We start from the raw sequence: 27,642 nt of genomic DNA, 5'->3' as shown, positions 1-27,642 counted from the left end.
AACGCTGAAGTGCGTAAAAATCGTCTGTCCTCGGTTGCAACACTCACTACCGAATTCCAAACTGCCTCTGGAAGCAACGTCAGCACAATAACTGCTTGTCAGGAGCTTCATGAAATGGGTTTCCATGGCCGTGCAGCCACACACAACCCTAAGATCATCATGCACATGGCCAAGCGTCGGCTGGAGTGGTGTAAAGCTCGCTACCATCAGACTCTGGAGCAGTGGAAGCGCATTCTCTGGAGTGATAATCACGTTTCACCATCTGGCAGTCCGACGGACAAATCTGGGTTTGGCGGATGCCAGAAGAATGCTATGTACCCCAATGCATAGTGCCAACAATTTTGTAATTTAAGTTCAGACAGTAACAATGTGTGATATGAGTTTAAACTAAAGTTTTTAGTGTTGACAGGGTACCATGAAGTGTACCAGTGTGGGCAGTAAAGTCACTGCATTCTACATGAGAAGTCAATGTCTCAAGAGAAATTCTGAAGCAGCAGCACATTTCCTGTTGGGGTCTGTCCCATTTCTTATCTCCCAACAACCACCACTTCTCCTTTCTTGGGAGGAAATGGCTGTGCATGAAATGCATATGCTAATCTAAGAGCCTACAAACAAAGTGCAATGCAATGGCTGCATCCCCTTGAATAGATTTGAGTAATCTGCATAATTCATATAATCAGTTTTATTATCAAAATGCTTAGCTTGGTATGAAAAGCTTTGCACATAGACACAAAGTATGGAAGCTTTTGAAACTCCTCAAGTGAGCTATAACACTAAACTGAGCCATGCTTGTATCTATAAATTAATCAACATTTCCATGTTAGAAGTTCGAAAATACAAAAATAACAATACAGAAGTCATTATTGATTGTGGGCAAATAAGCATCCGCGACATCAGCTGTCATGCATGCATGTAAAGTTCCTTAACGACATGTTTTCTGTGACATCTGCTAATAGTCATCCTCATCGATATCATCCTCATCAAGATCATCACCAGTATCTGTTTTGACAATCAGAAGAGGGTTTCTGCGAGGACTCAGCTCTAGGAAAGCCCCTGTGCGGGCAGTATCTGTGGCAGTGGCTGTGGCAGTCGCAGGCTGTGAACAGTCTCTCTCTGCCTCTCCCTGTGCACTGCTCCTGGAATGCCTGCTGCCCTGAGGCTGTGCTGATATCCACAGCCCCTCCTCCACCCTCTCTCCCAGCTCCTGGATCAGCTGGCTGGGGCAGGCCACAGCAGATGGGAGGGTGCTGGACTTCCTCTCGGATGATGTGAGAACAGCACAGGACTCCTGGTGGATGGGAGGGGCAGCAGGCTGGGGATGTATGGGGATGGCCTCGGCTCTCTCTCCTCCTCCTCCCTCTGTCCTGTCAGCACAGTCCTTCCCTTCAGCCTCAGAGTCCTCACTCTCCTCAGACGAGTCGCTGCTACTGTCCTCGCTGTCGGACTCCTCTCCGCTGTGTGACAGAGGAGTTCTACTGGGGCTTTTCCCCCCGTCCTCCACCTTCTCTTCTTCCTCTACCAGCGTTGCCGCCGTCTCCAGCACCTCCAACTCCAGCTCCAGGTCTCTTTTCCGTAGGGATACTTTCCGTAAGGGATCGGCCAGAGCTGTCACCTTCCTAGACCTGTCAAAGAGAGAAAAAGAGAACGTGATGAGACAGTCAGAAAAGTACAGCAAAGGTGGATCAGTTTCTCTTTTTAAACTTGGAAGCAAATATTTACAAATCCCCCCAAAAAACTACAAAATCTATTTCAAGAGCTACTTGTCCAACACTGATGAGTAGTAGGTATTACGACTATGCTATATGTACGACTGCACTTCCTACAAAAAAATATAGCAACGAGATCTCAATCTACAAATCTAATATCCATTACCCAAATCCCAGCCTCATCTGAATGCTAAGTAGACAGCGATTCACAGAGGCCTGAGCTCAATGAAATATGGAAATCATGTTTAATAATGTAGGAAGATGAGTGTGTCTGATATGCAGGTTCTGCCCCTCGAGTCTCCCACTGAAGCTCTCCCTGCAGGAGATAAGAGCGAGGCGGATGACAGAGTGATACACACCTTATACATTATTCATGAAGCTAAACCAGCGCAGGCTGTTGCCAAAACTCAAGTGGCTGCTATTCTTCCACGGTGCAGCCGATCGGCCTTCATTGCCATGATGATTACCAGCTGACCTCTGCGCGGCTCAGGACGGGTCCATTCAGGGAGGGATAAAGCACATGAGCCTGCGGTCGTCCACAGCCATTCAGCTCCTCACACTCAGCCACACTGTGGCCCCTACTGCCCTCCCTGGCCCAATTAACCGACCGCTGAGAGCCAAGATGGCTCCTTATTACCGCAAAGCCTTAATTTACTCCCACCGTGGGGAGGAAACCGTTTACACAGCCAACAGAGGGATGTACTCATTTAGGACCTCGGGAGACTGTGTAAACAGACCGTATAGCTAGTCGCCGTACTCGATCAAAGAAGACATCTCTCCAAGGCCTACATGAATATCAAATGTCCATTCGGGAAATAAAGGGGAGTAACAGTATTTGGAAAGAGAGGAGAAAAAAAAAATATGACCGACTCATGGCCCAAGTCCTATCAAAAACCAAACAATTAAAGGAGAACAATTACTGACAATGAGTAAGGGATGGCTAGGCATAAATACAACCCACAACACCCCCACCACCGCGTGTGCAGAGAGTCAGACCCCACAAGGAAACCATAGAAAATCTGAACATCAAGAGTGGCCACAGTGACTCACGGGTCTGCGTACCCATATCCACACATGCAGTTATTTTTGGGGCCCATTTTTACCCCCTTCCACACCTTGCGACCAAAACATTTTGGCAGCCCCCCTCCTGACGGCGAGCACAAATACTTTTTTTTGTTTAGGATTTAATTTCCTGCAATTGTCCACATTTTGCCATGGGATGTGGAGAAATGATTGCCATTTTAAAGCAAGTTCCCTGAGATTCCCCACATGTTGCCATAGGATGGCAAGAAATGTTTGCCATTTTTAGTATGATATCTGAGTGTGGCTAACAAAATCAAAATCGGGGTCCCCCGGTCGGTAATTCGACCACGATTACTACAAGATTAGATAGCTGGCTAGACTAACTTACCAATCTAAAACATTTTAGCTGACATGGGCTAATTGAGTGATTTTCAGAGACTGACAAGAGAAAAACTGCTGATGCGCAACCAAATATCTGTGTTCTAAATTGCAACAGCAAATGGAGAGCCTGTGTGTATGTATATACACAGTACCAGTCAAAAGTTCAGACACCTACTCATTCAAGGGTTTATCTTTTTTGACTATTTTCTACATTGTAGAATAATAGTGAAGACAAAACGATGAAATAACACATATGTAGAAAACATGTAGAAAACAAAAAATGTTAAACAATTCAAAATATATTTTACATTTTAGATTCTTCAAAGAAGTCTACTCTTCACCTTGATGACAGTTTTGCACTCTTGGCATTCTCTCAGCCAGCTTCATGAGAAATGCTTTTCCAACAGTTTTGAAGGAGTACCCACAAACATTGAGCACTTGTGTTGGCTGCTTTTTCTTCACTCCGCAGGCCGACTCATCCCAAACCATCTCAATTGGGTTGAGGTCGGGTGATTGTGGAGGCCAGGTCATCTGATGCAGCACTCCATCACTCTCCTTTTTGGTCAAATAGCCCTTAGAGGTGTTTTGGGTAATTGTCCTGTTGAAAAAAAAATCCCACTAAGCACAAACCAGATGGGATGGCGTATCGCTGGTTAAGTGTGCCTTGAATTCTAAATAAAATCACTGACAGTGTCACCAGAAAAGCATCCCCACCACATCACAGCTCCTCCTCCATGCTTCACGTGGGAACCACAGAAGCCGGAGATCCGTTCACCTTCTCCGCATCTCACAGACATGACGGTTGGAACCAAAAATCTCAAATTTGGAATCATCAGACCAAAGGACAGATATCCACCAGTCTAATGTCAATTGCTCGTGTTTCTTAGCCCAAGCAAGTCTCTTATTATTGGTGTCCTTTAGTAGTGGTCTCTTTGTAGCAATTCAACCATGAAGGCCTGATTCACACGGTCTACTCTGAACAGTTTATGTTGAGATGCGTCTAACTTGAACTCTGTGAAGCATATATTTGGGCTGCAATCTGAGGTGCAGTTAATTGGTGGAGTGCTGCAGAGATGGTTGTCCTTCTGGAAGGTTCTCTCATCTCCACAGAGGAACTCTGGAGCTCTGTCAGAGTGACCATCTGGTTCCAAGGCCCTTCTCCCCTGATTGCTGTTTGGCTGGGCGGCCAGCTCTAGGAAGTCTTGGTGGTTACAAACATCTTCCACTTAAGAATGATGAAGGCCACTGTGTTCTTGGGGACCTTCAATGCTGCAGACATTTTCTTGGTACCCTTCCCCAGATCTGTGCCCTGACACAATCCTGTCTCGGAACTCTCCAGACAATTCCTTCAACCCCATGGCTTGGTTTTTGCTCGGACAAAAACTGTCAACTGTGGGAGCAATTCGACCATGAAGACCTGATTCACGCAATCTCCTCTGAACAGCAGATGTTGAGATGTGTCTGTTACTTGAACTCATGAAGCATTTATTTGGGCTGCAATATCTGAGGCTGGTGACTAATGAACTTATCCTCTGCAGCAGGGGTAACTCTGGATCTTCTTTTCCTGTGGCGGTCCTGATGAGAGACAGTTTCATTATAGCGCTTGATGGTTTGTGACTACACTTGAAGAAACATTCAAAGTGCTTGAAAATGTTCTACACTGACCATGTCTTAAAGTAATGATGGGACTGTCATTTCTCCTTGCTTATTTGAGCTATTCTTGCCATAATATGGACTTGGTCTTTTACCAAATAGGGCTATCTTCTGTATACCACCCCTACCTTGTCACAACACAACTGATAGGCTCAAACACATAAAGGAAAGAAATTCCACAAATTCACTTTTAACAAGGCACAACTGTTAATTGAAATGCATTCCAGGTGACTACCTCATGAAGCTGGTTGAGAGAATGCCAAAAGTGTGCAAAGCTGTCAAGGCAAAGGGTGGCTACTCTGATTTGTTTAACATATGTGTTACTTCATAGTTTTGATGTCTTCACTATTATTCTACAATGTAGAAAATAGTAAAAATAAAGAAAACTCATGAATGAGTAGGTGTGTCCAAACTTGACGAACATTGGTTGTATAAATAAATAAATAAATACACACACTTCTGTTCAAAAGCTTGGGGTCACTTAGAAATGTCCTTGTTTTTGAAAGAAAAGCATGTTTTTTGTCTATTAAAATAACATCAAATTGATCAGAAATACAGTGTAGACATTGTTAATGTTGTAAATGACTATTGTAGCTGGAAACAGCTGATTTCTTAAACTGTTGTTCTGATTAAAATAAGAATTAAACTGGCCTTCTTTAGACTAGATGAGTATCTGGAGCATCAGCATTTGTGGGTTCGATTACAGGCTCAAAATGGCCAGAAACAAAGACCTCTCTTCTGAAACTCATCAGTCTATTCTTGTTCTGAGAAATTAAGGCTATTACATGCGAGAAATTGCCAAGAAACTGAAGAGTTCATACAACGCTGTGTGCTACTCCCTTCACAGAACAGCGCAAACTGTCTCTAACCAGAATAGAAAGAGGAGTGGGAGGCCCCGGTGCACAACTGAGCAAGAGGACAAGTACATTAGAGTGTCTAGTTCTAGGCAGAGTTGCAAATAAAAGCCATATCTCAGACTGGCCAATAAAAATAAAAGATTAAGATGGGCAAAAGAACACAGACATGGACAGAGGAACTCTGCCTAGAAGGCCAGCATCCCGGAGTCACCGCTTCACTGTTGACTTTGAGAGTGGTGTTTGTGGGTACTATTTAATGAAGCTGCCAGTTGAGGACTTGTGACACGTCTGTTGACTCATTAGTCCAGAGCACCTGCTGCCATTTTTCTGCACCCCAGTTCCTGTGTTTTCGTGCATAGTTGAGTCACTTGGCCTTGTTTCCACGTCAGAGGTATGGCTTTTTGTTCGCAAGTCTTCCATGAAGGCCACTTCTGACCAGACTTCTCCGGACAGTAGATGGGTGTACCAGGGCCCTAATGTTTCCTAACAATTCTGAGCTGATGGCACTGCTGAACATCTCCGATTGCGAAGGGAAGGAAGCATGATGTGTCTTATCTGCTGCAGTAGGTTTCCTTGGCCGACTACTGCATCTACGGTCCTCAAAAATGCCAGTTTCTTTGTGCTTCTTCAAAAGAGATTAGACAGCACATCTGGAAACCCCTGTCTGCCTTGACATTGCTGCCTGGGAGAGACCTTGTTGATGCAGTATAACTACCTTGTGTTGTTGCTGTACTCAGTCTTGCCATGGTGTATGATTTTTGACAGTAAACTGTCTTCAGCAACCTCACCTTGTTAGTTGATTTTGGCTGTTCCTCACCCAGTTTATTCCTCCTACACAGCTGTTTCTGTTTCAGTTAATGATTGTGTTTCAACCTACATATTGAATTGATAATCATTAGCACGTGTACTAATATTATATATATATATATATATAGTAAGAGAGAGATAGAATAATGGTCTGTTTTTCATGGTTTGGGCTAGGCCCCTTAGTTCGATGGTGTTTTTGGGACTCGGCAGATTGGCCGTACCGACTTCAAGACAACTTCTGTCTCTGGTGTACAGTTTGGGCTACACACTAATATGACCCCTATGTGTAAAGGTGAGACTCTCACGAACATGTTGGTCACAAGAATTGCCCCACAGTACCAGTTGAAAATATGAACGGAAGTATATATTGAGAGTGTTTAGTGCCTGATCTTTCTTTTATCTCTCAGATATAGGACACACTTCAGAACAAACTTCCTATTGATATTTTCTGGGGGCGACAATCTGTTGTTCCATGTAGAAAATCTGTTATAGAATGCATTTGTAAGGGCTAATGGCAGTAACGCCATGTACTTTTTTTTTATTTTTATCAAATAATTGTTTTATATATATTTGTTATACTTCAGGGGGTCTTAAAATTAAAAATCAAATAGATAAATGATCCTTGGTAGGACCTTCTTAAAACAATTCCATATAGCTTAGTAGAACCCCTCCCCCTGCTTAGACAGGGCTTAAGCCCTTGCTGGAGTTGAGCAGGCTGGCTGACTGGCTCTGGCTGGAGAGCCTCCTGTAGCACTGCAACTTCAAAGCAGAAACCCTCCTCCATCCCCCACCTCCCACATTCTCTTTCCCCCGTGGGAAGTCATTATTGAGTTAGCATTGGAGAGGCTACGTGCTTGTTCTCTCCCCTCGCTCCCCCTCTCCCTGCGCTGCAGTGCGAGAAGCTCAGCTTGCGGTGAGCACAAAGGCTGCTTTTGGAGGGAATAAATAACATTGTACACAGTTCAGTCATTACTAATGTCGTGGGCTCCCTTCATTAACTGAGGGGCAGCTTTTCAAGGTTGGAAAACTGTCGCCACAAAGACGCTTCCATCTGTCAGACAACAAACAAGAGTCCTTGGATGAGGACAGGGAGCAGGGGGGTGGTGGGGGAGAAGGACAACTAGACTGAGTCAATTACAGACTTCCATTTCTATCAGCAGCCTCATGTTCAATGATGCCAGAAGACATTCGACACATGTTCCTACTCATACTTCTTAGTTAATCTTAAATGTACAAATTCATTTCACAAGATTTGTCAAGGGAGTGTATGTACATTATTCAATGGATATAGTGGATGGACAGTCAGACACTGTTTGCTAACTGTATGCCATTTGAATTGTCCAACATCTCATTCAGGGAACAAAATGTAGACGGTAGTTGTTTGTGACAAAGTTGGCTTGTTTTATAAGGCTGAAAGACTTCTAAATGGATGCTTGGATTTCCTGACTTCCTGAGTTTGATGGTTTGAGGGAGTGTGTGATGAAATGTGTTATGGAGTGTGTGACGGCGTGTGCGAGTAACACTGAAGACCTGTGTCAGAGGCATTAGGCCAGGGGTGTTGCATTCGGTCTTCAACGAGGTTCTGGAAAAGATTAGTCCTCTATCCATCGTTTTGGGATTTTTCAATGCTCCCCTACTGTCTAGCTTTCATTTAGATGATTATTAGCGAGCTGGACACAGTCCATTTCTGGTTTTAGTTATTTTAAAATATATCGAGTTTGATTCCCCCTCCCCCAAAAAAACATTTAAACCCACCCGCAGGCCGTATGTTTGACACCCCTGCATTAGGCTATATAACACAGTAGGGACTGCAATCTAAGGAAGTGCTTTCTTGCTGTATAGAGAGACCATTAGTTAATGTGCAACATGAAGAGAGCTGGTAGAACTGCCTGCAGAGCTTGTTGTTTACCTACCCTCCTAATCAAAACAAGGACACAAGGAGAGGAAGTTACCTCATACAAAGCAAGGTTGCATCATTCATTATTAGTGTAGTACGAATGCAACACTGTCAGTATTTCCCTCTCTCTGCGCGTGTGGCGGGCTGCCTGTGTAAGTACACAAAATCTGGACGTCATGCAGAGAGGAAATCTGTAGTACTTCTCCCCATTAGCTGTGAGACCGTCTTGGCTTTGTCGAGCCCAGCGGGACACAGAGACTGTCTCTGTGGTGGGGAAGGCTCAAAACACACAGACCATATACACGGAGTACACAAAACATTCACTTTGTGACAGACTGACCAGGTGAAAACTATGATCCCTAATTGAGGTCACTTGTTAAATCCACTTCAAATCAGTGTAGATGAAGGGGAGGAGACAGGTTAAAGAATGATTTTTAAACCTTGAAACAATTAAGACATGGATTGTGTATGTGTGCCATTCAGAGGGTGAATGGTCAAGACAAAAGATTTAAAGTGCCTTTGAGCGGGGTACAGTGCCAGGCGCACCAGTTTGGGTCGAGAACTGCAACGCTGCTGGGTTTGTCATGCTCAACAGTTTCCTGTGTGTATCAAGAATGGTCTACCACCCAAAGGACAATCTGCCAACTGTGGAAAGCATTAGAGTCAACATGGGCCAGCATCAATGTGGAACGCTGTTGACACCTTGAAGAGTCCATTCCCCAATGAGTTGAGGCTGCTGTGAAGGCAAAAAAATGCAATATTAGGAAGGTGTTCCTAATGTTTAGAATACTCAGTATAAACCATCTACTACATCACAGGACCCAGGACAGGACCGGCTCCAGACAGATGAGTGTGGGTAGAATACACTAGCAGGTACATTAAAAGGATTAAAACCAGAGAAAATGTATCCGAAGCTTTTTCACCTGCATTCCACCTTTTCAAAGAATAAAAAAGAAAAAGACTGTACAACGATCAACTTGCTATTCCTGCACACGCACTGGACACCGAGTTGCCAGTCCCTGGAGCATTAAAACCACCAGCAAGCCCCCACGGGGCTTAACCGACTCACTTAACTGACCACTGACCTTGCCGGGGGGGGGGGGGGGGGGGGGGTCAGCCTGGTTACAGCAGCAGTAGGTTGTCCCTGTGGGGAGCCCGTGTCCCCGGAGGGCCTCCTGAGACTGTGGAGAAGAGAGCTCTCCTCTGGGCATTGTCATGCACACAATGTGTGTAGAGGCTGAATGGATGGGTGTGAGCGAGAGAGAAAAAGATCCTTGTTTCCTCCTCCAAGACTAGCAAACCCTTGAGCTCGACACTCACAGGTTGCCATGGTTTTTTGCTCTGGAATTTAATCGACCCAATTAATTGATTGCGCAGCAGACAACGGGTAGAGGGGGAGGAATGTGTGAGCGCTGAAAGAGGAAGGGGAAGTTAGAGGCCTGCTGATTTCACTGAGATACAGTAACACAGATCTGATGGGATTTGTTGGACTGGTCACAGTCAATCTACATTGGACTCCTTCCAAGCCTTTTGATGAAAGAAGAGGAAAGACTGAGAAAGAAAACGAGGAGTGGGTTTTCATTTCAGTCAAGCAACACTGCAGGGGTTCGGCATCGGAGGATCATCAAAACCACCCATTGAAACGAATGGTAGAGGTTTTTTTATTTGATAGTGGCAATGCATCTGATGATACAAAGATATCTGCAAATTACACAAATTCCCTGGGTAATGTGGAAACGGTTGTAAGCGCGTTAATAATAACACCTTTTATCAGGACAAATACAAAATGGTGTCAGAAGGATTTTTCTCCAACCTCATACTCCTCCTGTTGACCGGAGAGTGGACTGTCCACTTGTTTGTCTGTGTGCGGGAGTCTGTGGAGGGAGAGGGGTTCGCTGGAGTCTAAGTCACTGTGAAGTCTTTACGATGCTGTAAATTTGACTCTGGTCTCAGCAGTCAGAGGGACTTTAAGAGCATGAACACATGTGGGACAGCCCAGAGAGAGCCAGACAGTATAAATCAACCCACCGAGCAACGCATTCATTAAATCGCAGTGTCCATCATGAGCAGCTGATCGTGTCTGGGAGTCGACTGTGGGGAGGACTGACAAGATACAGGATATAGATGACATCTTATCTTACCACAGGACTCACAGGGAGAAACGGCAGTCACTTAGCAGGAATGACAAATGGGGGATATCTAGCAGGGAGGAGAGCAATGCTTATACAATCTGTCATCAAACACACACAAACGTCTGCCACAACAAACCACAAGTGATAAGCGCACTGTCTATGCAAACCACAGCTGGCTGCTGCTGAGTGCTGCCTGCCACCCTTGTCATCTCCGATCTAGACTACTGCAACTCTGTTGGCTGGGCTCCCCGCTTGTGGCAGCAAACCCCTTCAACTTATCCAGAACGACGCAGCACGCCTGGTGTTCAATCTTCCAAAGCTCTCCCATGTCACCCTGGTCCTCCGCACACTCCCCTGGCTTCCAGTCTAAGCTCACATCATCTTCAAAACCCTGGTGCTTGCCTACGGAGCAGCGAAGGGAACTGCCCATCCCTACATTCAGACTACGATCAAACCCTACACCCCAACCCAAGCCCCCCGTTCTGCCACCTCTGGTCTCTTGGCCCTGACACCCCTACAGGAGGGCAGTTCCCGCTCAGCCCAGTCAAAACTCTTCTTTGTCCTGGCACCCCAATTGTGGAACAAGCTTCCCTCTAATGTCAAGACAGAGGAGTCCCTGCCCATCTTCAAAAAACATCTGAACCCCATCTCTGTAAATAGCATCATAAATAAATCCCACGGCATACTTGCTACGATTGGGATATGTTGTTGTCTCACCGTGAATGCACTGATGTAAGTCGCTCTGGATAAAAGCGTGTGCTAAATGACTTATTGCTCTGGTTAAAATCATGTGCTAAATGACTTATGTAAATACCTGCTAGCTCATAGAAAGACAGCTCTCCTCTCTGCTGCTTTGAATGGCAAGTGGACTGCTCGGTTTTATTCCACATTCAGAAGGGAAAGAAATGTAGTCTGTGCAGCACAACAATATAGGATCGGTATGAAGTGTCTATCTGGGAATTGATTCACAGCAAAACAATGAAATGGAAAGCCTGGGCTCTAGAGGTTTTCCCAGCCAGGTGCCCTGAGGCAGCATCTTCAACAGGAGAGGGTTAGTAACTCTTCCTGGATGCTGGACAGCCTCTCCGTCTCTCTCTCTCCATCTCTCTGCCTCTGCTGACACCATAGCTGATATGAGCCAGGTCTCAGGGCAAAAAAAAAAAAAGCTTTGCTTTGTTTATCGACTGAAAAACGTAAACAGAAAAGGGAAATGTAACAATTCAATCATAGGTAAAGGCGGCGAGCACAAGGTCTAATCCATTTAATGATCGATACGGGGTTGCAGCCAGTGGAAGCCAGCTTGTTGATAGGTCAAGCTGACATTTGGCTCCAATGTACAGCGGTGGAAGGGAAGAGGGAGGCGGATTGGAAAGCACTCAACCGCAGATGCCCTTCTGCCGTTTCATCTCCTTGACTGACTGAAATGAGACTGATTGAGTTTTCCAGTGGCTTGACAGTGCTGCTGCTTCTGCTCAAAGCGTACGCTGAGCTGAGAGAGCACTCAAGACCAAGACTCTCTGTTCTCTTCGTCTGCTGCAGCGAAACAGACAGACCAACCGGGACTGTAGCTCCGATCTCCACCATTGATTTTTATACATCTATTATTAATTGGCCATCGAGGCGTTTTCTTTTCCAGAGAGAAAAGCTCCATCAAACACCCGGCAGAGCTTTTATCATGTCTGCATCTGGGCACTGGGCCTACATCATCACTGGCGCACATTTTTCAAAATCGGGCTTTTTCCAGACTAGCACACCACTCGGCTGAAACCCTGCCAAGAATAAAACAGAGCTCATTACGAATAATGCACTTGCAGGCTTACATTTTCAACGTGTAAGTAATTGTAAAATACGTACACAGGTGAGGAAAGAGCCATGCATGCTATATCAATTAGGGAAGAAACTACACAGATCTCTCACGAGTTGACACACATCTTGTACTGCACAGTGCATCTGCTTCTTCTCATCTGTGTGTACTGTCACAGAGGCTTCAGTCTCAGTCACTGAGACTCCACTGCAGCACTGAGGGAGACAGTACAGTCCATACACTCTCCAACGGCACCTTTGACATGGGAGAATGGATACGTCTCACAGCGTCTCTGTCAGTCAAGTGGCCGTGCTGTGACAAATGACTCGTCTAATCCTCTCCTCCAGTGCAGCGCACTGAAGCAGCATGAAAGCCACTTTGCTTGGCCCCTGGACCTGGGAGGTAATTATGCTCTAGGGCTGAAGGTCCCTGCAGAGGGAGAGAGAGGATGGGGGGGTAGTGAACTTACTTGACCCTCTGGATCCAGACGCAGTAGTCTGTGATGTAGAGGTCGTTCAATATGTAGGCCGGTTCATTCTCCCGGAAGACTTTGTGAATATCCAACAAGCACTTCAGGACGCAGGCTTTCCCTGGACAGGAAAAACAAAAGGAGTAGAAATTGAAAAATGTTGTTATTCTATGGCAATGTGAAGAATGGTAAATATAGCAGTGTTGCTAGCAGGGACTGAGGTTCCAAAAATCTCATTGTTCCATACAGCCTTCCTTCAAATTATAGGGTGAACAGGCTATGGGAGATCATGTGAGCATTGCAAGACTATCCTATTGCAGACCACTGAAAGTCATTTACACTCATGACAGAGAGAGCAATTAATCAACTTTCAGGCCTCCTTTATCTAGTTTATATAGTCCAGAATTTCAACTCAAGTGGGCCAAGATAATGCAAAGGGTTCATTTCATACTGGTTTATGAAAGAAAATTGGGCCTGCTTTTCCTCAAAGGGAAAGCCAAAGATTACCATTACAAAATGGGACACACCTGGAGGGAACCACGTTTGATCCATAACATTTGCTGTCACAAACCCCAGGCATATAAATAGCCCCTTTATGGGACAGAGCTGGCCCATTGCAGAGCACGGAGGTCTACAGACAATCCTCTTGTCCGGTATGCAACTTCAGGATTGGCTGGCAGCAGACAGACATTCCAGTCCATTCAAAACAAACAGCACACTCACTCCGAGGAAAACCTTGCACAAACATTTGGTTCTCATTTAGAGCATGAGCGATCACAGAGGACCAGGACCCTCACCTCTCCCTGCTTCCAAACGCACTGCAGACACTAAGCCCTCCCTGCTACAAACTCACTGCAGACACAAAGCCCTCCCTGCTTCCAAACTCACTGCAGACACTAAGCCCTCCCTGGTTCCAAACTCACTGCAGACACTAAGCCCTCCCTGCTTCCAAACTCACTGCAGACACTAAGCCCTCCCTGCTTCCAAACTCACTGCAGACACTAAGCCCTCCCTGCTTCCAAACTCACTGCAGACACAAAGCCCTCCCTGCTTCCAAACTCACTGCAGACACTAAGCCCTCCCTGCATCCAAACTCACTGCAGACACAAAGCCCTCCCTGCAGACACTAAGCCCTTTCCTGCTTCCAAACTCACTGCAGACACAAAGCCCTCCCTGGTTCCAAACTCACTGTTCCAAACTCACTGCAGACACTAAGCCCTCCCTGCTTCCAAACTCACTGCAGACACAAAGCCCTCCCTGCTTCCAAACGCACTGCAGACACTAAGCCCTCCCTGCTACAAACTCACTGCAGACACAAAGCCCTCCCTGCTTCCAAACTCACTGCAGACACTAAGCCCTCCCTGCTTCCAAACTCACTGCAGACACTAAGCCCTCCCTGGTTCCAAACTCACTGCAGACACTAAGCCCTCCCTGCTTCCAAACTCACTGCAGACACTAAGCCCTCCCTGCTTCCAAACTCACTGCAGACACAAAGCCCTCCCTGCTTCCAAACTCACTGCAGACACTAAGCCCTCCCTGCATCCAAACTCACTGCAGACACAAAGCCCTCCCTGCAGACACTAAGCCCTTTCCTGCTTCCAAACTCACTGCAGACACAAAGCCCTCCCTGGTTCCAAACTCACTGTTCCAAACTCACTGCAGACACTAAGCCCTCCCTGCTTCCAAACTCACTGCAGACACAAAGCCCTCCCTGCTTCCAAACTCACTGCAGACACAAAGCCCTCCCTGCTTCCAAACTCACTGCAGACACAAAGCCCTCCCTGCTTCCAAACTCACTGCAGACACTAAGCCCTCCCTGCTTCCAAACTCACTGCAGACACAAAGCCCTCCCTGGTTCCAAACTCACTGCAGACACAAAGCCCTCCCTGCTTCCAAACTCACTGCAGACACAAAGCCCTCCCTGCTTCCAAACTCACTGCAGACACAAAGCCCTCCCTGCTTCCAAACTCACTGCAGACACAAAGCCCTCCCTGCTTCCAAACTCACTGCAGACACAAAGCCCTCCCTGCTTCCAAACTCACTGCAGACACTAAGCCCTCCCTGCTTCCAAACTCACTGCAGACACTAAGCCCTCCCTGCTTCCAAACTCACTGCAGACACAAAGCCCTCCCTGCTTCCAAACTCACTGCAGACACTAAGCCCTCCCTGCTTCCAAACTCACTGTTCCAAACTCACTGCAGACACAAAGCCCTCCCTGCTTCCAAACTCACTGCAGACACAAAGCCCTCCCTGCTTCCAAACTCACTGCACACAAAGCCCTCCCTGCTTCCAAACTCACTGCAGACACTAAGCCCTCCCTGCTTCCAAACTCACTGCAGACACTAAGCCCTTTCCTGCTTCCAAACTCACTGCAGACACAAAGCCCTCCCTGGTTCCAAACTCACTGTTCCAAACTCACTGCAGACACTAAGCCCTCCCTGCTTCCAAACTCACTGCAGACACAAAGCCCTCCCTGCTTCCAAACTCACTGCAGACACAAAGCCCTCCCTGCTTCCAAACTCACTGCAGACACAAAGCCCTCCCTGCTTCCAAACTCACTGCAGACACTAAGCCCTCCCTGGTTCCAAACTCACTGCAGACACAAAGCCCTCCCTGGTTCCAAACTCACTGCAGACACAAAGCCCTCCCTGCTTCCAAACTCACTGCAGACACTAAGCCCTCCCTGCTTCCAAACTCACTGCAGACACAAAGCCCTCCCTGCTTCCAAACTCACTGCAGACACAAAGCCCTCCCTGCTTCCAAACTCACTGCAGACACAAAGCCCTCCCTGCTTCCAAACTCACTGCAGACACTAAGCCCTCCCTGCTTCCAAACTCACTGCAGACACTAAGCCCTCCCTGCTTCCAAACTCACTGCAGACACAAAGCCCTCCCTGCTTCCAAACTCACTGTTCCAAACTCACTGCAGACACAAAGCCCTCCCTGCTTTCAAACTCACTGCAGACACAAAGCCCTCCCTGCTTCCAAACTCACTGCACACAAAGCCCTCCCTGCTTCCAAACTCACTGCAGACAAAGCCCTCCCTGCTTCCAAACTCACTGCAGACACGAAGCCCTCCCTGCTTCCAAACTCACTGCAGACACAAAGCCCTCCCTGCTTCCAAACTCACTGCAGACAAAGCCCTCCCTGCTTCCAAACTCACTGCAGACACTAAGCCCTCCCTGCTTCCAAACTCACTGCAGACACAAAGCCCTCCCTGCTTCCAAACTCACTGCAGACACTAAGCCCTCCCTGCTTCCAAACTCACTGCAGACACAAAGCCCTCCCTGCTTCCAAACTCACTGCAGACACTAAGCCCTCCCTGGTTCCAAACTCACTGTTCCAAACTCACTGCAGACACTAAGTCCTCCCTGCTTCCAAACTCACTGCAGACACTAAGCCCTCCCTGCTTCCAAACTCACTGCAGACACAAAGCCCTCACTGCTTCCAAACTCACTGCAGACACAAAGCCCTCCCTGCTTCCAAACTCACTGCAGACATTAAGCCCTCCCTGGTTCCAAACTCACTGCAGACACAAAGCCCTCCCTGCTTCCAAACTCACTGCAGACACTAAGCCCTCCCTGCTTCCAAACTCACTGCAGACACAAAGCCCTCCCTGCTTCCAAACTCACTGCAGACACAAAGCCCTCCCTGCTTCCAAACTCACTGCAGACACGAAGCCCTCCCTGCTTCCAAACTCACTGCAGACACTAAGCCCTCCCTGGTTCCAAACTCACTGCAGACACAAAGCCCTCCCTGCTTCCAAACTCACTGCAGACACAAAGCCCTCCCTGCTTCCAAACTCACTGCAGACACAAAGCCCTCCCTGCTTCCAAACTCACTGCAGACACTAAGCCCTCCCTGGTTCCAAACTCACTGCAGACACAAAGCCCTCCCTGCTTCCAAACTCACTGCAGACACTAAGCCCTCCCTGCTTCCAAACTCACTGCAGACACAAAGCCCTCCCTGCTTCCAAACTCACTGCAGACACTAAGCCCTCCCTGCTTCCAAACTCACTGCAGACACTAAGCCCTCCCTGCTTCCAAACTCACTGTTCCAAACTCACTGCAGACACAAAGCACTCCCTGCTTCCAAACTCACTGCAGACACAAAGCCCTCCCTGCTTCCAAACTCACTGCAGACACTAAGCCCTCCCTGGCTCCAAACTAACTGTTCCAAACTCACTGCAGACACTAAGCCCTCCCTGCTTCCAAACTCACTGCAGACACAAAGCCCTCCCTGCTTCCAAACTCACTGCAGACACAAAGCCCTCCCTGGTTCCAAACTCACTGTTCCAAACTCACTGCAGACACTAAGCCCTCCCTGCTTCCAAACTCACTGCAGACACAAAGCCCTCCCTGCTTCCAAACTCACTGCAGACACAAAGCCCTCCCTGGTTCCAAACTCACTGTTCCAAACTCACTGCAGACACTAAGCCCTCCCTGCTTCCAAACTCACTGCAGACACTAAGCCCTCCCTGGTTCCAAACTCACTGTTCCAAACTCACTGCAGACACAAAGCCCTCCCTGCTTCCAAACTCACTGCAGACACAAAGCCCTCCCTGCTTCCAAACTCACTGCAGACACTAAGCCCTCCCTGCTTCCAAACTCACTGCAGACACAAAGCCCTCCCTGCTTCCAAACTCACTGCAGACACAAAGCCCTCCCTGCTTCCAAACTCACTGCAGACACAAAGCCCTCCCTGCTTCCAAACTCACTGCAGACACAAAGCCCTCCCTGCTTCCAAACTCACTGCAGACACTAAGCCCTCCCTGCTTCCAAACTCACTGCAGACACAAAGCCCTCCCTGCTTCCAAACTCACTGCAGACACAAAGCCCTCCCTGCTTCCAAACTCACTGCAGACACAAAGCCCTCCCTGCTTCCAAACTCACTGCAGACACAAAGCCCTCCCTGCTTCCAAACTCACTGCAGACACAAAGCCCTCCCTGCTTCCAAACTCACTGCAGACACTAAGCCCTCCCTGCTTCCAAACTCACTGCAGACACAAAGCCCTCCCTGCTTCCAAACTCACTGCAGACACTAAGCCCTCCCTGGTTCCAAACTCACTGTTCCAAACTCACTGCAGACACAAAGCCCTCCCTGCTTCCAAACTCACTGCAGACACAAAGCCCTCCCTGATTCCAAACTCACTGCAGACACAAAGCCCTCCCTGCTTCCAAACTCACTGCAGACACAAAGCCCTCCCTGCTTCCAAACTCACTGCAGACACTAAGCCCTCCCTGGTTCCAAACTCACTGTTCCAAACTCACTGCAGACACTAAGCCCTTCCCTGCTTCCAAACTCACTGCAGACACTAAGCCCTCCCTGCTTCCAAACTCACTGCAGACACAAAGCCCTCACTGCTTCCAAACTCACTGCAGACACAAAGCCCTCCCTGCTTCCAAACTCACTGCAGACACTAAGCCCTCCCTGGTTCCAAACTCACTGCAGACACAAAGCCCTCCCTGCTTCCAAACTCACTGCAGACACTAAGCCCTCCCTGCTTCCAAACTCACTGCAGACACAAAGCCCTCCCTGCTTCCAAACTCACTGCAGACACAAAGCCCTCCCTGCTTCCAAACTCACTGCAGACACAAAGCCCTCCCTGCTTCCAAACTCACTGCAGACACAAAGCCCTCCCTGGTTCCAAACTCACTGCAGACACAAAGCCCTCCCTGCTTCCAAACTCACTGCAGACACAAAGCCCTCCCTGCTTCCAAACTCACTGCAGACACAAAGCCCTCCCTGCTTCCAAACTCACTGCAGACACTAAGCCCTCCCTGGTTCCAAACTCACTGCAGACACAAAGCCCTCCCTGCTTCCAAACTCACTGCAGACACTAAGCCCTCCCTGCTTCCAAACTCACTGCAGACACAAAGCCCTCCCTGCTTCCAAACTCACTGCAGACACAAAGCCCTCCCTGCTTCCAAACTCACTGTTCCAAACTCACTGCAGACACTAAGCCCTCCCTGGTTCCAAACTCACTGCAGACACAAAGCCCTCCCTGCTTCCAAACTCACTGCAGACACAAAGCCCTCCCTGCTTCCAAACTCACGGCAGACACAAAGCCCTCCCTGCTTCCAAACTCACTGCAGACACTAAGCCCTCCCTGCTTCCAAACTCACTGCAGACACTAAGCCCTCCCTGCTTCCAAACTCACTGTTCCAAACTCACTGCAGACACAAAGCACTCCCTGCTTCCAAACTCACTGCAGACACAAAGCCCTCCCTGCTTCCAAACTCACTGCAGACACTAAGCCCTCCCTGGCTCCAAACTCACTGCAGACACTAAGCCCTCCCTGCTTCCAAACTCACTGCAGACACAAAGCCCTCCCTGCTTCCAAACTCACTGCAGACACAAAGCCCTCCCTGGTTCCAAACTCACTGTTCCAAACTCACTGCAGACACTAAGCCCTCCCTGCTTCCAAACTCACTGCAGACACAAAGCCCTCCCTGCTTCCAAACTCACTGCAGACACAAAGCCCTCCCTGGTTCCAAACTCACTGTTCCAAACTCACTGCAGACACTAAGCCCTCCCTGCTTCCAAACTCACTGCAGACACTAAGCCCTCCCTGCTTCCAAACTCACTGCAGACACAAAGCCCTCACTGCTTCCAAACTCACTGCAGACACAAAGCCCTCCCTGCTTCCAAACTCACTGCAGACACTAAGCCCTCCCTGGTTCCAAACTCACTGCAGACACAAAGCCCTCCCTGCTTCCAAACTCACTGCAGACACTAAGCCCTCCCTGCTTCCAAACTCACTGCAGACACAAAGCCCTCCCTGCTTCCAAACTCACTGCAGACACAAAGCCCTCCCTGCTTCCAAACTCACTGCAGACACAAAGCCCTCCCTGCTTCCAAACTCACTGCAGACACTAAGCCCTCCCTGGTTCCAAACTCACTGCAGACACAAAGCCCTCCCTGCTTCCAAACTCACTGCAGACACAAAGCCCTCCCTGCTTCCAAACTCACTGCAGACACAAAGCCCTCCCTGCTTCCAAACTCACTGCAGACACTAAGCCCTCCCTGGTTCCAAACTCACTGCAGACACAAAGCCCTCCCTGCTTCCAAACTCACTGCAGACACTAAGCCCTCCCTGCTTCCAAACTCACTGCAGACACAAAGCCCTCCCTGCTTCCAAACTCACTGCAGACACTAAGCCCTCCCTGCTTCCAAACTCACTGCAGACACTAAGCCCTCCCTGCTTCCAAACTCACTGTTCCAAACTCACTGCAGACACAAAGCACTCCCTGCTTCCAAACTCACTGCAGACACAAAGCCCTCCCTGCTTCCAAACTCACTGCAGACACTAAGCCCTCCCTGGCTCCAAACTAACTGTTCCAAACTCACTGCAGACACTAAGCCCTCCCTGCTTCCAAACTCACTGCAGACACAAAGCCCTCCCTGCTTCCAAACTCACTGCAGACACAAAGCCCTCCCTGGTTCCAAACTCACTGTTCCAAACTCACTGCAGACACTAAGCCCTCCCTGCTTCCAAACTCACTGCAGACACAAAGCCCTCCCTGCTTCCAAACTCACTGCAGACACAAAGCCCTCCCTGGTTCCAAACTCACTGTTCCAAACTCACTGCAGACACTAAGCCCTCCCTGCTTCCAAACTCACTGCAGACACTAAGCCCTCCCTGGTTCCAAACTCACTGTTCCAAACTCACTGCAGACACAAAGCCCTCCCTGCTTCCAAACTCACTGCAGACACAAAGCCCTCCCTGCTTCCAAACTCACTGCAGACACAAAGCCCTCCCTGCTTCCAAACTCACTGCAGACACAAAGCCCTCCCTGCTTCCAAACTCACTGCAGACACAAAGCCCTCCCTGCTTCCAAACTCACTGCAGACACAAAGCCCTCCCTGCTTCCAAACTCACTGCAGACACAAAGCCCTCCCTGCTTCCAAACTCACTGCAGACACTAAGCCCTCCCTGCTTCCAAACTCACTGCAGACACAAAGCCCTCCCTGCTTCCAAACTCACTGCAGACACAAAGCCCTCCCTGCTTCCAAACTCACTGCAGACACAAAGCCCTCCCTGCTTCCAAACTCACTGCAGACACAAAGCCCTCCCTGCTTCCAAACTCACTGCAGACACAAAGCCCTCCCTGCTTCCAAACTCACTGCAGACACTAAGCCCTCCCTGCTTCCAAACTCACTGCAGACACAAAACCCTCCCTGCTTCCAAACTCACTGCAGACACTAAGCCCTCCCTGGTTCCAAACTCACTGTTCCAAACTCACTGCAGACACAAAGCCCTCCCTGCTTCCAAACTCACTGCAGACACAAAGCCCTCCCTGATTCCAAACTCACTGCAGACACAAAGCCCTCCCTGCTTCCAAACTCACTGCAGACACAAAGCCCTCCCTGCTTCCAAACTCACTGCAGACACTAAGCCCTCCCTGCTTCCAAACTCACTGCAGACACTAAGCCCTTTCCTGCTTCCAAACTCACTGCAGACACAAAGCCCTCCCTGGTTCCAAACTCACTGTTCCAAACTCACTGCAGACACTAAGCCCTCCCTGCTTCCAAACTCACTGCAGACACAAAGCCCTCCCTGCTTCCAAACTCACTGCAGACACAAAGCCCTCCCTGCTTCCAAACTCACTGCAGACACAAAGCCCTCCCTGCTTCCAAACTCACTGCAGACACTAAGCCCTCCCTGCTTCCAAACTCACTGCAGACACAAAGCCCTCCCTGGTTCCAAACTCACTGCAGACACAAAGCCCTCCCTGCTTCCAAACTCACTGCAGACACTAAGCCCTCCCTGCTTCCAAACTCATTGCAGACACAAAGCCCTCCCTGCTTCCAAACTCACTGCAGACACAAAGCCCTCCCTGCTTCCAAACTCACTGCAGACACAAAGCCCTCCCTGCTTCCAAACTCACTGCAGACACTAAGCCCTCCCTGCTTCCAAACTCACTGCAGACACTAAGCCCTCCCTGCTTCCAAACTCACTGCAGACACAAAGCCCTCCCTGCTTCCAAACTCACTGTTCCAAACTCACTGCAGACACAAAGCCCTCCCTGCTTCCAAACTCACTGCAGACACAAAGCCCTCCCTGCTTCCAAACTCACTGCACACAAAGCCCTCCCTGCTTCCAAACTCACTGCAGACAAAGCCCTCCCTGCTTCCAAACTCACTGCAGACACTAAGCCCTCCCTGCTTCCAAACTCACTGCAGACACAAAGCCCTCCCTGCTTCCAAACTCACTGCAGACAAAGCCCTCCCTGCTTCCAAACTCACTGCAGACACTAAGCCCTCCCTGCTTCCAAACTCATTGCAGACACAAAGCCCTCCCTGCTTCCAAACTCACTGCAGACACTAAGCCCTCCCTGCTTCCAAACTCACTGCAGACACAAAGCCCTCCCTGCTTCCAAACTCACTGCAGACACTAAGCCCTCCCTGGTTCCAAACTCACTGTTCCAAACTCACTGCAGACACTAAGCCCTCCCTGCTTCCAAACTCACTGCAGACACTAAGCCCTCCCTGCTTCCAAACTCACTGCAGACACAAAGCCCTCACTGCTTCCAAACTCACTGCAGACACAAAGCCCTCCCTGCTTCCAAACTCACTGCAGACACTAAGCCCTCCCTGGTTCCAAACTCACTGCAGACACAAAGCCCTCCCTGCTTCCAAACTCACTGCAGACACTAAGCCCTCCCTGCTTCCAAACTCACTGCAGACACAAAGCCCTCCCTGCTTCCAAACTCACTGCAGACACAAAGCCCTCCCTGCTTCCAAACTCACTGCAGACACAAAGCCCTCCCTGCTTCCAAACTCACTGCAGACACTAAGCCCTCCCTGGTTCCAAACTCACTGCAGACACAAAGCCCTCCCTGCTTCCAAACTCACTGCAGACACTAAGCCCTCCCTGCTTCCAAACTCACTGCAGACACAAAGCCCTCCCTGCTTCCAAACTCACTGCAGACACTAAGCCCTCCCTGGTTCCAAACTCACTGCAGACACAAAGCCCTCCCTGCTTCCAAACTCACTGCAGACACTAAGCCCTCCCTGCTTCCAAACTCACTGCAGACACAAAGCCCTCCCTGCTTCCAAACTCACTGCAGACACTAAGCCCTCCCTGCTTCCAAACTCACTGCAGACACTAAGCCCTCCCTGCTTCCAAACTCACTGTTCCAAACTCACTGCAGACACAAAGCACTCCCTGCTTCCAAACTCACTGCAGACACAAAGCCCTCCCTGCTTCCAAACTCACTGCAGACACTAAGCCCTCCCTGGCTCCAAACTAACTGTTCCAAACTCACTGCAGACACTAAGCCCTCCCTGCTTCCAAACTCACTGCAGACACAAAGCCCTCCCTGCTTCCAAACTCACTGCAGACACAAAGCCCTCCCTGGTTCCAAACTCACTGTTCCAAACTCACTGCAGACACTAAGCCCTCCCTGCTTCCAAACTCACTGCAGACACAAAGCCCTCCCTGCTTCCAAACTCACTGCAGACACAAAGCCCTCCCTGGTTCCAAACTCACTGTTCCAAACTCACTGCAGACACTAAGCCCTCCCTGCTTCCAAACTCACTGCAGACACTAAGCCCTCCCTGGTTCCAAACTCACTGTTCCAAACTCACTGCAGACACAAAGCCCTCCCTGCTTCCAAACTCACTGCAGACACAAAGCCCTCCCTGCTTCCAAACTCACTGCAGACACTAAGCCCTCCCTGCTTCCAAACTCACTGCAGACACAAAGCCCTCCCTGCTTCCAAACTCACTGCAGACACAAAGCCCTCCCTGCTTCCAAACTCACTGCAGACACAAAGCCCTCCCTGCTTCCAAACTCACTGCAGACACAAAGCCCTCCCTGCTTCCAAACTCACTGCAGACACTAAGCCCTCCCTGCTTCCAAACTCACTGCAGACACAAAGCCCTCCCTGCTTCCAAACTCACTGCAGACACAAAGCCCTCCCTGCTTCCAAACTCACTGCAGACACAAAGCCCTCCCTGCTTCCAAACTCACTGCAGACACAAAGCCCTCCCTGCTTCCAAACTCACTGCAGACACAAAGCCCTCCCTGCTTCCAAACTCACTGCAGACACTAAGCCCTCCCTGCTTCCAAACTCACTGCAGACACAAAGCCCTCCCTGCTTCCAAACTCACTGCAGACACTAAGCCCTCCCTGGTTCCAAACTCACTGTTCCAAACTCACTGCAGACACAAAGCCCTCCCTGCTTCCAAACTCACTGCAGACACAAAGCCCTCCCTGATTCCAAACTCACTGCAGACACAAAGCCCTCCCTGCTTCCAAACTCACTGCAGACACAAAGCCCTCCCTGCTTCCAAACTCACTGCAGACACTAAGCCCTCCCTGCTTCCAAACTCACTGCAGACACAAAGCCCTCCCTGCTTCCAAACTCACTGCAGACACTAAGCCCTCCCTGCTTCCAAACTCACTGCAGACACTAAGCCCTCCCTGCTTCCAAACTCACTGCAGACACAAAGCCCTCCCTGCTTCCAAACTCACTGCAGACACAAAGCCCTCCCTGCTTCCAAACTCACTGCAGACACTAAGCCCTCCCTGCTTCCAAACTCACTGCAGACACAAAGCCCTCCCTGCTTCCAAACTCACTGCAGACACAAAGCCCTCCCTGCTTCCAAACTCACTGCAGACACAAAGCCCTCCCTGCTTCCAAACTCACTGCAGACACAAAGCCCTCCCTGCTTCCAAACTCACTGCAGACACTAAGCCCTCCCTGCTTCCAAACTCACTGTTCCAAACTCACTGCAGACACAAAGTCCTCCCTGCTTCCAAACTCACTGCAGACACTAAGCCCTCCCTGCTTCCAAACTCACTGCAGACACAAAGCCCTCCCTGCTTCCAAACTCACTGCAGACACTAAGCCCTCCCTGGTTCCAAACTCACTGTTCCAAACTCACTGCAGACACAAAGCCCTCCCTGCTTCCAAACTCACTGCAGACACAAAGCCCTCCCTGCTTCCAAACTCACTGCAGACACAAAGCCCTCCCTGCTTCCAAACTCACTGCAGACACAAAGCCCTCCCTGCTTCCAAACTCACTGCAGACACAAAGCCCTCCCTGCATCCAAACTCACTGCAGACACAAAGCCCTCCCTGCTTCCAAACTCACTGCAGACACTAAGCCCTCCCTGCTTCCAAACTCACTGCAGACACAAAGCCCTCCCTGCTTCCAAACTCACTGCAGACACAAAGCCCTCCCTGCTTCCAAACTCACTGCAGACACAAAGCCCTCCCTGCTTCCAAACTCACTGCAGACACAAAGCCCTCCCTGCTTCCAAACTCACTGCAGACACAAAGCCCTCCCTGCTTCCAAACTCACTGCAGACACTAAGCCCTCCCTGCTTCCAAACTCACTGCAGACACAAAGCCCTCCCTGCTTCCAAACTCACTGCAGACAAAGCCCTCCCTGCTTCCAAACTCACTGCAGACACTAAGCCCTCCCTGCTTCCAAACTCACTGCAGACACAAAGCCCTCCCTGCTTCCAAACTCACTGCAGACACTAAGCCCTCCCTGCTTCCAAACTCACTGCAGACACAAAGCCCTCCCTGCTTCCAAACTCACTGCAGACACTAAGCCCTCCCTGGTTCCAAACTCACTGTTCCAAACTCACTGCAGACACTAAGCCCTCCCTGCTTCCAAACTCACTGCAGACACAAAGCCCTCACTGCTTCCAAACTCACTGCAGACACAAAGCCCTCCCTGCTTCCAAACTCACTGCAGACACTAAGCCCTCCCTGGTTCCAAACTCACTGCAGACACAAAGCCCTCCCTGCTTCCAAACTCACTGCAGACACTAAGCCCTCCCTGCTTCCAAACTCACTGCAGACACAAAGCCCTCCCTGCTTCCAAACTCACTGCAGACACAAAGCCCTCCCTGCTTCCAAACTCACTGCAGACACAAAGCCCTCCCTGCTTCCAAACTCACTGCAGACACTAAGCCCTCCCTGGTTCCAAACTCACTGCAGACACAAAGCCCTCCCTGCTTCCAAACTCACTGCAGACACTAAGCCCTCCCTGCTTCCAAACTCACTGCAGACACAAAGCCCTCCCTGCTTCCAAACTCACTGCAGACACTAAGCCCTCCCTGGTTCCAAACTCACTGCAGACACAAAGCCCTCCCTGCTTCCAAACTCACTGCAGACACTAAGCCCTCCCTGCTTCCAAACTCACTGCAGACACAAAGCCCTCCCTGCTTCCAAACTCACTGCAGACACTAAGCCCTCCCTGCTTCCAAACTCACTGCAGACACTAAGCCCTCCCTGCTTCCAAACTCACTGTTCCAAACTCACTGCAGACACAAAGCACTCCCTGCTTCCAAACTCACTGCAGACACAAAGCCCTCCCTGCTTCCAAACTCACTGCAGACACTAAGCCCTCCCTGGCTCCAAACTAACTGTTCCAAACTCACTGCAGACACTAAGCCCTCCCTGCTTCCAAACTCACTGCAGACACAAAGCCCTCCCTGCTTCCAAACTCACTGCAGACACAAAGCCCTCCCTGGTTCCAAAATCACTGTTCCAAACTCACTGCAGACACTAAGCCCTCCCTGCTTCCAAACTCACTGCAGACACAAAGCCCTCCCTGCTTCCAAACTCACTGCAGACACAAAGCCCTCCCTGGTTCCAAACTCACTGTCCCAAACTCACTGCAGACACTAAGCCCTCCCTGCTTCCAAACTCACTGCAGACACTAAGCCCTCCCTGGTTCCAAACTCACTGTTCCAAACTCACTGCAGACACAAAGCCCTCCCTGCTTCCAAACTCACTGCAGACACAAAGCCCTCCCTGCTTCCAAACTCACTGCAGACACTAAGCCCTCCCTGCTTCCAAACTCACTGCAGACACAAAGCCCTCCCTGCTTCCAAACTCACTGCAGACACAAAGCCCTCCCTGCTTCCAAACTCACTGCAGACACAAAGCCCTCCCTGCTTCCAAACTCACTGCAGACACAAAGCCCTCCCTGCTTCCAAACTCACTGCAGACACTAAGCCCTCCCTGCTTCCAAACTCACTGCAGACACAAAGCCCTCCCTGCTTCCAAACTCACTGCAGACACAAAGCCCTCCCTGCTTCCAAACTCACTGCAGACACAAAGCCCTCCCTGCTTCCAAACTCACTGCAGACACAAAGCCCTCCCTGCTTCCAAACTCACTGCAGACACAAAGCCCTCCCTGCTTCCAAACTCACTGCAGACACTAAGCCCTCCCTGCTTCCAAACTCACTGCAGACACAAAGCCCTCCCTGCTTCCAAACTCACTGCAGACACTAAGCCCTCCCTGGTTCCAAACTCACTGTTCCAAACTCACTGCAGACACAAAGCCCTCCCTGCTTCCAAACTCACTGCAGACACAAAGCCCTCCCTGCTTCCAAACTCACTGCAGACACAAAGCCCTCCCTGCTTCCAAACTCACTGCAGACACAAAGCCCTCCCTGCTTCCAAACTCACTGCAGACACTAAGCCCTCCCTGCTTCCAAACTCACTGCAGACACAAAGCCCTCCCTGCTTCCAAACTCACTGCAGACACTAAGCCCTCCCTGCTTCCAAACTCACTGCAGACACTAAGCCCTCCCTGCTTCCAAACTCACTGCAGACACAAAGCCCTCCCTGCTTCCAAACTCACTGCAGACACAAAGCCCTCCCTGCTTCCAAACTCACTGCAGACACAAAGCCCTCCCTGCTTCCAAACTCACTGCAGACACTAAGCCCTCCCTGCTTCCAAACTCACTGCAGACACAAAGCCCTCCCTGCTTCCAAACTCACTGCAGACACAAAGCCCTCCCTGCTTCCAAACTCACTGCAGACACAAAGCCCTCCCTGCTTCCAAACTCACTGCAGACACAAAGCCCTCCCTGCTTCCAAACTCACTGCAGACACTAAGCCCTCCCTGCTTCCAAACTCACTGTTCCAAACTCACTGCA

At 49.6% G+C, this 27,642-nt stretch overlaps 1 protein-coding gene across 2 annotated transcripts in view; it reads right to left on the bottom strand.

Annotated features, from left to right (window-relative positions):
* Positions 1-667: 667 nt before the first annotated feature.
* The window catches only part of LOC139535563 (protein SHQ1 homolog), a 61,198-nt gene continuing 34,223 nt past the window's right edge, over positions 668-27,642 (bottom strand). For both annotated transcript variants that reach the window (XM_071335081.1, XM_071335082.1), the window contains 2 exons: positions 12,730-12,850; positions 668-1,622 (listed from right to left, as the gene is read on the bottom strand). In XM_071335081.1, the coding sequence (XP_071191182.1) occupies positions 950-1,622; positions 12,730-12,850 (794 nt within the window). In that variant the 3' untranslated portion in view covers positions 668-949. The remainder of the gene's footprint in view (positions 1,623-12,729; positions 12,851-27,642) is intronic.

This window comes from Salvelinus alpinus, chromosome 12 (genome assembly GCF_045679555.1).
Source record: "Salvelinus alpinus chromosome 12, SLU_Salpinus.1, whole genome shotgun sequence".
NCBI lineage: Eukaryota > Metazoa > Chordata > Actinopteri > Salmoniformes > Salmonidae > Salvelinus > Salvelinus alpinus.
Note: the sequence above shows the minus strand (reverse complement) of the source record. Positions and strands in the feature narration are given on the sequence as shown.